This window comes from Salvia splendens, chromosome 10 (genome assembly GCF_004379255.2).
Source record: "Salvia splendens isolate huo1 chromosome 10, SspV2, whole genome shotgun sequence".
Taxonomy (NCBI): Eukaryota; Viridiplantae; Streptophyta; class Magnoliopsida; order Lamiales; family Lamiaceae; genus Salvia; species Salvia splendens.
In genome coordinates this window covers 24,223,793-24,236,792 of record NC_056041.1, presented here as the reverse complement: position 1 = coordinate 24,236,792, position 13,000 = coordinate 24,223,793, and the positions used below count along the sequence as shown (strand labels likewise).

The window sequence follows — 13,000 nt, the reverse complement described above, 5'->3', positions numbered from 1 at the left end:
TCCAAGTAAGAACTGTTGAATAGAATAGTTTGTTCCAGCTATTAGAGTCGCACCTCCTTGTTCATCTTTCGCAAGCCGAAACTGGTAACGTTGCTCTAAGAACTGTGGATTCCATGCTGAGATTCTTCATGTCATTGCCGCTAATAATGATAGTCGGAATCCATATCTTCATAAAATCATTTGCATGTCATAATGACTATCCTCGTTGGACATTGTTATCATCCTCGTGCTCCTTACAAGGGTATGAAGATCATCTCCCTCATGCTTCCACTTACGCAAGATTAAACTATACTATTTTAAATCGCGAGTATGATCGCCCGTCGTTGCATGAAAATATCTCTTAGCATCGGTTCTTCTTGTCTCGCACCTTGACTTAAGCGTTTGCCTAAACTCTCATATTCTCGTACGTTTCATTGCTCGGAAAAGCAATTGTTAAGTTTTCAACTTAGAACTACGATTCGCGCGGTCAACTAGGCTTATATTTTAGGTACTCTAAGTTCACAACACAAATCATCATCTCATAGATCATCATCTACTTCAGTTTACGTCATTCATACCTCAAGATAAACACACCACATTTTCACATCCCATAGCAAAACACTTTCGAACTTCACATTATATTCAAATTTTTTGAAACAAAATTTCTTTACACTTTCACACTTTCCAATTTTTTTTTTCCACATCTCAATTTTAAGGTAAAAGTTTTGACTCAAACTGAAACGTACTTTCGCATCAACTTTCATCACTCTTATAAAACACTCCATAGAATGACGCATCATACTTCGCACCTCATAACATACATAACATCACACTTCCATGGCTCAATTTTTCAAATGAAAAGGTAATTTTAATTTTTTTTAAACAATTCATAAACACAACATTTTCCATTGATCAATTATTTTTCCCAAAAGAAAGAACTTTTCACAACATAAACATTTTTCCTCAATCAAACTCCACTAGAACAACTAGTCATTAATATTACAAATCAACCACAAAATCATTTTTCCATTTTTCTCTTTTACATATCAAACCATGCAAATCTTTCAAAACTCATAACACATTTGTATTCCAAACAAAACACTCATGCACTTCACATATACGTTTGAAACAACATTTTTTTTTTAAATTGTTTTTTTTTTCTCAAAAATTTCAACATGCTCAAAACAACTCATCAACCTTCATCCTTCATGTAAAACACTCCATCATCCTATGCTCATATGCTTTTGTCATATCACTTACACACACATAACACATACATAGGTCATCATGCCAATCTTGCTCATATCTCACATACTCATACCATACCAATATCATGTTCGTACATACAACACGTGCTTAAATTATATTGTCATATTCCACATATTCATACTATCACGATATTGTTTTCACATTATACACGTGTTTAGATCATCATGCCAATCATGCTCACATTCAACTTCTTTATGTCATCACATCATTTATTCACGAATTTCAATCATGAAAATCACATCATCACGTAATTACTTGCTCATGCATTCTTTTGCCCAAAACATCCTCATCATATCGTCAATTTTATACATCGTTCACACATTTCATCAACAACTTAAAACATACCATACTTTCCTTGGTTGAGCTTGATGCTTTGGATGTTGAGCCTTCGTGACACATCTAGTCAAAAAGGGTTCACTAACTTAGACTCAAAGTGAAAGAAGACTCTCGGACCAGAGCAAAAGAACCTGGCTCTGATACCACTCTGTCACGACCGCCCATACTAGGGGTACCACAAACGCGGCGATCGTGACCGACATGCATGGATAACGTTTTTAAAAGAAAATCCTAATTAACTTAAAGGAAGAAAAACATTTTAGTTTAAAGAAGTTTAAGGTTAAAATTTTACTATCACTTAGAAAAGGCTTATAATAAATACTTTTAAAAGAAAAAAACGGAGAAAATAACTTAAAGAAAACCAATTAACTTCTAAAGTAGACCATTTAATTTAATTCACGAGAACACCATTTTCAAAAGATAACGTAATTACTTGGTGAAAACCAAACACAACCATACATGTTCAACCACAGTACGAAAAGATTAAAGTCTTGAGACATAGTTTAAAATATAGCAGCGGAAAATAAGGTTTAAAGAGAGTCAAGGATCACGCCTATGTATGAAGACACAACGCGTCCTAAGGCTAGCTCAACATCCTTCGCAACATCCTGCTCAACCTGCAAAATTTTAAAAGAAATTGCAGGGCTGAGTACTTGTTGTACTCAATGGGCTCATGCCGAAAACATTTTTTATAGTTATGTCATCCATACCGGTGATCTCGAGTTTTTATATGAGATTAAGAAATTACCACGGGAACACAAAAACATTTCATAGACTGGCCAGTCAAATAATCTCCCCACTTTCTCAACAATCCATCAATCACAATCATCATTCCATGTGCGACGAAAGTGTGGCCACACTATTCGCCCACGAGACCGGCCGACTAGCAAGGACGGCTCACGATCCCACCAGTGTACACAGCCTGATAGGGTTTGCGGCCCTACTCAGACCCGAATTCGTTTCACAACACAGCCATATAGCCTAACGGAGTAAACTCAGACGAACTAGGCATCAGACACACAATCTCAATCAAAACAAACCATGGTATGACATAACAAGTTAAACCACCCTTATAACGCCACATAGTATTTTCGGAAAAATAAAGAGATTTGAAAAGAAAGCCCACCTCGTTCGCTTAACAATTCACAATCCAACTTATGGCAACTCTCGTTCCTCGAGTTCATGAATACACAATCACCCTTGTCAACGACAACACAAGTCAGCCTTCCACAAAAATCATACTACTATGCATGTCCTATCGTTTCTCTCTCATTGTTTTTCTCAATTAACCCAACCCAAAGTTCGTCACAAAGACGGAAAAACACACCGTAATATATTTCAACTTATCACCCGTGATCACATCATTAGGCACGTTCCTTGGACATACATACATCATATAATACTTTTAAACTTGAAAATAAGTGTCATTTTATCAAGGCAGAAAACTGGCAGAACTGCGCGACCGTTTTGTAAAAATCACCATAAATTCACCCGACCTCAAAAGATGCTAAATTTTGGTCACAATACAGAGGACACATTCAAGTTCATCCATGAAAATTTTCACACTGAAATAACGTCATTTAGTCAGTCATATCATATATTGAACTCTCTGGTCGGAACATACAATTTCTGACAGTATTGCGCAGTTCATTTGAAAAATTCACCATAAATTCATACGATGCCCAAAAAGGCTGAAAATTTAACACAATACAGAAGACACTTCAAGTTTTCATATAGTTCAAGAATCACATCGATCGGAGGTCATTTGGTCAGTCAAACAGAAAACGAAACATTCATGGCGAGAACTCACGTTTCTGGCAGATTTGCGCAGTCAACTTCAAAAATTTATTAAAAAATCATTTTTCGATAAAACGGCCTGAAATTCACACGAGACACAGAAAACACCTTAAGGTTTACTCAGTAAAAGTTTCGTAGCAAAATTCGTTCGTTTGATGGGTCGAATACAGATCATAAGTCACTGGTCGTGCATCACAGATTTCTGGTTCAAATTCGAAAATAGGGTTTTTAAAACTTCCACAACACAACCACCGATTTTCCATGCTCGAAAACACCAAATCATGCTTACACGTTCCTCATACACAATTTGCATACAACTCATATTATTCACCAATTAATTCAAATTCAACTTCACATGAATTCAATAAAAAAAACACATAACTATCAAAGTTCTTATGAAATCACACTTTCCCACCGATTAAATTTTCGATCTATCAATCCTACACCCTCTATATGCATGTAGGATTTAAGAATGAAGTTTCAATGAAGAAGATGAGAAGAAAGACTTAGTTATACCTTCTTGAATCAAGAAAACAAACGGTAGAAACAAACGTTGACACGATTCACCGGAAATTTTTGAAAAATCCACTCCAATTGAAGCAAGAACAATGGTGGAGGAAGTTTTTGGAGAGGATGTGTAGAGGGGGAGGAGAGGCACGAAATTTTATGAGGGAGGTGGGGGCTAGGGTTTAGTTTAGGTGATTATATAGTCCTAGGTTTAATCCCATTAATTAATTAATTGTGGAGGAATAAAATAGAGGCCAATAAAATAAAATCCCACAATTAAAAGGAAGACAAGTATTTCGAAAATTATGGATAGAAATTCAATAAGGAAATTATTTAGTATTTACTTGGAGATAAATAGATTCACAATTTAGGAAATAAAACGATGTATATTCCATAAACAAGGGAACAAAATAAATTAAATCTCCAAGTAGGAAATAAAAGGAGGGGGCGAAAATTAGTAGGGTGCACAAGGAAATTATTTAAATCCTCAATTAAATAATAATAGGGTTTAAATTTGGTAATTTCTTTATAGGAAAATACTCCGATAAAATAGGCAACAATTAAATAAATTTCCACAAGGAAATTATTCAACTCTTAATTTAATTGGGGTGAGGGAATAAAATGTGGCAAGATTTAATTGGATTTAATTTGGATAAATATCCCAAAATAATTAATAAAATCCAAGAAAGAGAATATAGTTTCCAATAATTGGAGGGGGCCGAAAATAGCCACTTTATTTGGCTAGAACAAAATGCATGATTTACTTAATTAATCACCCACATTGAATAATATAAATAACACTTTATTCCAAATCACTCATGACAATTTATTCCACATAGTCAACTCAATCAAGTAGGAACAATTAAATTTCATAAATGAAATTTCCAATCGACATATTAAAATAAAAGTAATTTTTTTTTTTTTTTGGGATGTTACAGTTACTGTCATTTTATCCGCTTAGATTATCATTTTATCAGGTAAAAGTATCATTTTATTAAACAAAAATGTCATTTTATACACCAAAAATACCCATCATTCTATCGGCTGAAAGTATCATTCTACCTGACAAAACTGTCATTCTATCGGCTGAAAGTATCATTCTATCCGGAAAAACTATCATTTTATCAGTTTTATGTCATTTTGTCACGTTAAAGTATCATTTTATCAGCTTATATGCAATTTCTTCAGTTAAACTATCATTTTTATAAGGTTATTGTCATCTTATCCGCTTAGATTATCATTTTATAAGGTAAAAGTATCATTTTATTAAACAAAAATGTCATTTTATACACAAAAAATACCTATCTTTCTATCGGCTGAAAGTATCATTCTACCCGGCAAAACTATCATTCTATCGGCTGAAAGTATCATTCTATCCGGCAAAACTATCATTTTATCATTTTACGTGATATTTGGCGAAATTCAGAGTATCATTTTATCAGTCAAGAGTATCATTTTATCAACTCAGAGTATCATTCTATTCGGCAAAACTATCATTCTATGCAATAAACATATCATTTTATCATTTTACGTGATATTTGGCGAAATTCAGAGTACCATTTTATCATTCAGAGTATCATTTTATCAACTCAGAGTATCATTCTATCCGGCAAAACTATCATTCTATGCAATAAACCTAACATATATCATTTTATCATTTTACGTGATATTTGGCGAAACTCAGAAATTAAATGAGCGAAATGACATATTTACCCCTCCGCCTTTTTTTATGAAGTAGAGTATCATTCTATCCGGCAAAACTATCATTTTATGCAATAAACCTAAAATATATCATTTTACGTGATATTTGGCGAAATTCAGAAATTAAATGAGAGAAATGACATATTTACCCCGCCGCCTTTTTTTTATGAAGTAAATCTAAGTTTTAATCTAGACCGCGTGATTTTAAAAATGTGTGGTCCAGATTTAGTTATAGGGTTATTACGATATTTAGGGGTTATCATATGATCACGACTATATATATATAGGGTTGCGTTCAAGATAGAACCATTCTTAAGTGTAGAACCTAGAACTCTACATATTTTATTCATTGGATGAGGAAAAAATGACGGTCAAGATTAAAAATCATACATATTAGACTATGTTTTCACGACATTCCGGACTCAACATGTGAAAAAACTCACATGTTGATGGAAGAATGAATGAAACGAAGAAGAGTCCATGCATGGTTTATTTTTTCATTTCTCTGCATTCACCCATTAATAATAGTTTTGGTTGTAATGGGAAGTTGCTGTGCAAATCAACACCATTGGATTAAAAGATCTAACGACCTCCGTTTGGCATTTGTTCTACGTTTAAGAATGGTTCTACGTTTAAGAATGGTTCTATCTTGATCACAATCCTATATATATATATATATATATATATATATATATATATATATATATATATATAGAGTCGTGATCATATGATAACCCCTAAATCACGTAATAACCCTATAACCAAATCTGAACCACACATATTTTCTAATCTTGTGGTTGAGATTCAAACTTAGATTTACTTCATAAAAAAAAGTGCGGGGGTAAATATGTCATTTCCCTAATTTAATTTCTGAATTTCGCCAAATATCACGTAAAATAATAAAATGATATATGTTAGGTTTATTGCATAGAATGATAGTTTTGCCGGATAAAATGATACTCTGAGTTGATAAAATGATATTTTTGACTGACTGATAAAATGATAAAATTATATATGTTAGGTTTATTGCATAGAATGATAGTTTTGCCGGATAGAATGATACTCTGAGTTGATAAAATGATACTTTTGACTGACTGATAAAATGATATATGTTAGGTTTATTGCATAGAATGATAGTTTTGCCGAATAGAATGATACTCTGAGTTGATAAAATGATACTTTTGAATGATAAAATGATAAAATGATACTTAAATAAGATTTTACGTATTTAAATGAGCGAAATTTGTATATCATGGGAAATAAGATTTTACGTATAACTGAACCTCATACATACGTGTAACTGAACCTCATACATCTGTATATCATGGGAAATAAGATTTTACGTGTTTAAATGAGCAAAATTTGGATACTAAATTTTATCATGAGCGAAATTCAGAAATTAAATAAGCGAAATGACATATATACCCTCTGCGCCTTTTTTATGAAGGAAAACTAAGTTTGAATCTAGACCACGTGATTTTAAAAATGTGTGGTCCAGATTTAGTTATAGGGTTATTACGGAAATTGGGGTTATCATTATAATGCACCCCTATATATATATATAATATTTTAATATACTTATATTATATATAATTCGGTTTTTCAATTTTGTTTCTCGTCCGAACCGAATCGAATCGAAAAATCGAAATTTTTGAATTTCAAAAACCGAACCGAATTTCAAAATTTCAGTTTGGTTTGGTTCGGATATTCGGTTTTTGGTTTTTTTGCTCACCCCTAGTCGAGCCTCATTAAAACCTCTTGAGACCAAAAACCCGTTGGAAAAAAAATCCCAAGAGGAAAAAGAATACCCACGTGAGCAGCACCAAAAGGCTCTCCAAAGTCCGGACACTGGGGGAAGGGACCCAGACATTCCTTCTAATTCTGACCTCGCTTCTCCGGTAGATGTTGAATGACATGATCATCAGGAAATCGAGAGTAGAGTAGACTATAAGTGGTTGACATGACGAGGAAAGTTGTCCTGACCGCATCAAACTTCTTCCCATCCTTGATATGGGCGTTTCTGGCCTTCCAAATAAAGTAGACTGAGGCCATAAGGCCAATCGTCCTTGCTTTCAGAACAATGGCTGAGCTCATCTTGTACCTCGCGATCCATTTAATCGCACTCTTGATGGTCGTGGACCTTCGTTGCATCCCAGTCCAACTTCAGATCTCTTCCCACACTTTGGTCGTTTCTGGGCACTTAAAGAAGAGGTGCTCATTCGTCTCATCCTGTGTCGTGCAAAAGGCACAGCTCTTCTCGGTAGCCGTCCAGGTAACTCGGTCCCGTGTCGTGAGTCTTTCCCGAAGTGCAAGCCAGCAGATGAACGAGTGCTTCGGGGGGATGAGGTCTTTCCATACAAACTTCGCCCAGAACCGGCGTTCACCATGTGTTCGGAACCAGTCGTAGGCCGCCTGTGTGCCTCTACCCCAACTCCATTGCGTCAACAATCTCTCCACCTCCTGTTTGGGGACTTTTTCCCCCATTTCGTCCCGGATGGAAATGAGATGCTTGATGAGGGGGGAGTTGTTCTTAGGTCTTGGCTTCCACTCCCAAAAATCGGTGCCTCTGATGATTTCTGTGTGCACCCATTGGATCCACAACGTATCCTTCTTACCAAAAATATTCCATAGTATTTTAGCGTAGAGGGTCGTTTTCCAATTGTCCAGGTCCCGCAGTCCTAAGCCACCTTCAATCGTTGGGAGACAGATATCCTTCCACGCAACTTTAGAAAACTTGGATCCCCACAGGAATTGTCTCGCAATCGCCGTTAGTCTTGATGTGACCGTGGCAACAATAGGAAAAGCTTGCAGCCAATACGCATCCACACCCTGCAAACAAGCCCGAATAAGTTCAAGTCTACCCGCAAAGAACAAGGACTTACCGTTCCATTTTTTCACGGTAGTAGAGAATTTCTCAATAAGCTGAGAGTAGTCGGCCATCTTGAGCATGCGTGAAGCCAACGGGATGCCAAGGTATTTGACCGGCAGATGAGCGACGGTGAACCCAAAGATGTTAATGAGGTGTTCCCTTTGCTCGTCTGTCATCGTTCCTGCAAGAAAGATATTAGATTTCCCTTGGTTAACTTCAAGTCCTGAGCAAGCCGAGAACTCCTTCACGGCTTCACCGAGGACATACAACGAGTATGCGTCGCCATGACTAAACAACATAAGGTCATCTGCAAAAGCAAGGTGAGTAATACAAAGCGAGGAACATTAAGGGTGGAATGTAAAGTGGGGACCCTGTGTACGAAGCGAGAGTAAGCGGGAGAGATATTCCATGCACAAGATAAAGAGAGCCGGGGACATTGGGTCTCCTTGCCGCAGTTCCCTTTTACCTTTGAAGAACCCATGGGAACTCTTATTCATAATGATAGAGAAGGATGGCGACGTAACGCAATCCATGACTCGCTCAACAAAGATTGGGTGGAAGTTAAGTCCAAGGAGGACATCTTCAAGGAAATCCCAACAAATGGTGTCATAGGCCTTGCGAAGATAAATTTTTACCGTGCAGCGAGGCACACCCCTTGCACGATCATAGGCACGCATGAGCTCCGTAGGCAAGTGGATATTATCCATGATGCTTCTTCCCGCGACAAAAGCCAACTGGGCTTGGTTTACAAGCTTAGGCAACAACGACTCCATCCTCTTGGATATGATCTTTGTGATGGCCTTATAGACGACATTGCAGCACGTAATTAGTCGAAAGTCCCCCACTTTGGGATTGTTGTTCGTCTTAGGGATGAGGGCAATGATGGTCGTATTGGGGCTCTTGAGAAGCTGACCCGTATGGAAAAATTCTTTGACCGCTTCAACGGAGTCTCCCCGATGATTGTCCAATTCTTCTTGAAGAATGCCGTTGAGAATCCATCCAGCCCCAGAGCTTTCCCCTCATCGATGTTGAACAATGCATCCTTAATTTCCTGAATTGTGACATCCCGGACGAGCCCTTCCCTGTCCTCCTCATTCAATCTGAGACCGTTCTCAAGCACCTCCGATCTTGCCGGTTGTGCGTCTTTTGCCGTCCAAAAGAGCCATTTGTAGAAGTTCACAAAACTCTCAATAATCTCGTCCTGATCATCCATGATGGAGCTGTCCTCCCTGCATAGGAAAGAGATAGTATTCCGAGAGTTGTTAGTCTTAACCATAGAGTGGAAGAAAACAGTGTTCTTATCGCTAAGAAAAAGGTGCTTAATCCCCGCTTTCTGGCTAAATAATTTCCTTTCCGACATCACTAGCAACTTCGCCTTCTGTTTGAGCACTTTGAGCTGCTCACGGAGGGCCATGTTTTCCGTGTCCTGATCGTCCTCCAGTTGGGTTTCCTTTAGCTCATTTGAAGCTTATTTTGCCCGTTCTGAGATCATGCTGAACTTCTTGAAGTTGAATTCCCTAAAGTCTTGCTTGAACGCCTTGCACCGTTGGAAAAGAATGAACTGTTTCGATCCAATCACTGGCTTGCGCCACTTCTCCTCAAGTCGGGGCTTGAAACCTGCATGGGTCATCCAATAATTGAAAATTTTGAAAAGACTTATCGTAAGTCTTAACATCACCGAAGATTTTTGTCTTTGCCGGTGAGTGATATGTCTAGAAGTCCGCAGGCATGAGCGTCGTGTCCGCGATAAATCCAGCATCCATCCAATCTTGGTTAATCGTTGTTTGATCAATTTTGCTGGATACATTGCCATTGGACCAAGTGAACTGGCAACCCGTTAAAGGGGTGTCTTGTAAGCCTAGTCTCGTACAGGCTCTAATGGGTCCGTCCATCTCTCTATTGTCAGGTTTCCTCCTGTCTCGGGGTTCATCCACATGCATAACAACGTTGAGGTCTCCACTGACAAGGTAGGGACCACCCTGCAAGCCAAAATCAACCAGCGAGTCCCAAAGGAGCTGGTGGATTCCAGGTGAATGTAAGTCATAAACAAGAGAAAAACTGAACTCGTTTCTAGAACGCGTGCACCTGATTTTAGAGTGGATGACTTGTTCCTCAATCCTGACCACGTCCAAATCAACCGTCTGCGGGTTCCAGATTAGAAACATCTGACATGTCTTTTCACGTTCTGAAGCTATAACGTAGGCGAACTTCCAAGCAGGGAAGTATCTCGGAATGAACATGATGATATTATCAATCTCTTTAAACTTGGTCTCCAAGAGACCCATAACGTCGACCTTGTTGGACCTTATAAAGTCTGCTACAACAGGTTGTCTGCAGGGTTGTTGTAGCCCCTGAAATTCCATGTTGTCACTATCATTAGGATGGTCTGGATCTCGGAAGCGACACGTCTTTGCGACGGGTAATGTTGGAGCTATCCGGCGGCTGCTCTTCCAATTGATCTATCTCATTAACAATGCTCAAGCCATCTGTCCCCCAGGGCCACGACTCTTGGAGCGTGTAGGATCTCGGGTCTTTTGCCGGTTCGGGTTTCTTCGGGTCCGGGATATCCCTCGCTAGGATGGCCAAACACATGGCATATGTGGCAGTATTTAGGGAGGAGCTCATAGGAAATCTCCTGATTAAATTTTTCACCCCTAGCATAATGATTTTGATGCTATTTCGGGGCTCATCAAGGATATTGACAATAACCTGAACCCTTGGCCCATCCAACGTGTATTTGAGGATCGTATCTTCGTCCACCATGACCGGTGTGCCTACCGTGGTGGCAATTTTTTTAATGGCCGACTTATTCCAAAGGGTCAGAGGGAGATCAGGGTTCGTGATCCAAATGGGAATGTCTACCTTTAGTTTCATCTTGAAATCAAAGTCCTCCAGGGTCGGTTCCAGGATGAGCAGTATGCCAAAATTGATTGGGGCACTTTTCCCCAAACTTTTTCAAGATCTTTTTGATTGGCAAAGCTAAATATAATCCAGCCTTTTCTGTGGAAGGCCGCCTTGACCGGGACTTTCCAACGTTGTATCATGTCGAGAACTGCTTCTTTACCTGGAAATCGCCCAGCGAACATACCACACAGGGACGAGCCCCAGCCTTCTCGAATCGGCATGAGGTCCGCGTTAGTAAGTACAATTGATTTAGAGGCTGTGGAGATACCTTCGGCACTAAGTAAAGTTCGTGCCACAGGGTCGGCGAGGGTGCGGACCGCTTGATTAGCTGCGAGCCAGGCGCTTTGTCGTTCCTGCTCAAGTCGTGCCTCAAGGTATTTTCTCAGTTCCTCCTCAGATTTCTCGTAGACATCTCCGTGATCACCATCGACTAACGGGGACCCTATATTTCGTGCATAAGGCCATGATGTCGAGGCCTTTCCCGTCATTCGATTGGAGCTAGTCCAAGAGTCTTTGCCGAGTGTCGGCCTTATCTATCTCTCTAGTCTTAGCAGCTTCGTAATTTTTGTTCCGCACCATCTACCATTTGGTTTTTGTCGAATCTAAGTTAGGGGGAAATGGATATTGACTAGAGAGAGAATGGTTACTGACATTGCTCGAGGATTGCTCGAGATTGCGTGCCGTGAACTGCTCGCCCGATATGCCTCCAAGGGCCGGCGTAGTTGCGGGGTTTGTCGAGCCAATGTATTCCAAAATAGGCCCTTCCATTGTGCGGACTTGGAAGGGGTGGCTAGATGGAACGTGCTTCTCTACGTGCAATGACTCGTAGGGTGGCCCGTACGGTACGTACTCCGTTACGTGCAAGAACACGTCAAGTGGCACGGTCGGCTCTGCAAACAAAGTTAGTAACAAAAAATTGACTAAGTGTCAGGAAGATACCAGCGAGGCGAAGGGATCCCCCAGGGTACCTGGCGTGTGTCGCGAGTTTCTCGGCCACCGTGTGCCGAAGAGTGCGGTCCGTCTTGGACACTGACACGGGAAACTGGTCCCACTGGTGGTGCGCTTATCGAACGAAGAAGACACCGCATTTTAGAAATTTCTAAAAGACTTTAGAAATGTGAACCACTTTTTGTTATAGTTTATTATATTTATTGATTCAACTTAGTTTAAGGAAATAAAATACGTGCTTTATAAATCGATTTTTCTTCTAAGTTAAAATCCAAGATTAAAACTATGCAAATTTTTTATTTCACTTTTCTTAGTTATGCAAAAAGTTAACTTTTTTTGTTTATTTTATTACGAGAATTTGAGAATAAAAATAAAGTTTTTTTTTACAATTTTTTATTTACTTCATTATGAAAAATTGAGAATAAAAATATGACAAAATATGGATTGTTATATTTGTAGTTTATTTATCAAAATTATGTATTTCACTGAAAGAAGATTAATTTCGTTTCTTAAATTTAAGTGAGGGGTAGGGTGGAGTTAATTTTTTAGGTGGGTTTGACGTAAGATGCTAAAATTAGATATTTCGAAATTGGTATTAGGAGAAAGAAATTTGTTTGTTTTAATTAAGGACGTCAATTCAATTCGAAATTCATGAATAACCCGTTAATTTTATAGATTTATGGATGAAAA

The 13,000-nt window shown here is 38.5% G+C and overlaps 2 protein-coding genes across 2 annotated transcripts; both read right to left on the bottom strand.

The window, feature by feature from the left end:
• Window positions 1-7,293: 7,293 nt before the first annotated feature.
• On the bottom strand, window positions 7,294-12,455 carry LOC121750627. Its single transcript, XM_042145202.1, has 2 exons — window positions 12,331-12,455; window positions 7,294-12,252 (listed from the first exon to the last, which is right to left on the bottom strand). The coding sequence occupies exon 2, from the start codon at window positions 8,755-8,757 to the stop codon at window positions 7,753-7,755; it is 1,005 nt and encodes a 334-aa protein (XP_042001136.1). The 5' UTR covers window positions 8,758-12,252; window positions 12,331-12,455; the 3' UTR covers window positions 7,294-7,752.
• Window positions 9,285-9,872, bottom strand: LOC121752809. The gene has a single exon (XM_042147897.1). The coding sequence runs from the start codon at window positions 9,870-9,872 to the stop codon at window positions 9,285-9,287; it is 588 nt and encodes a 195-aa protein (XP_042003831.1).
• Window positions 12,456-13,000: the final 545 nt, after the last annotated feature.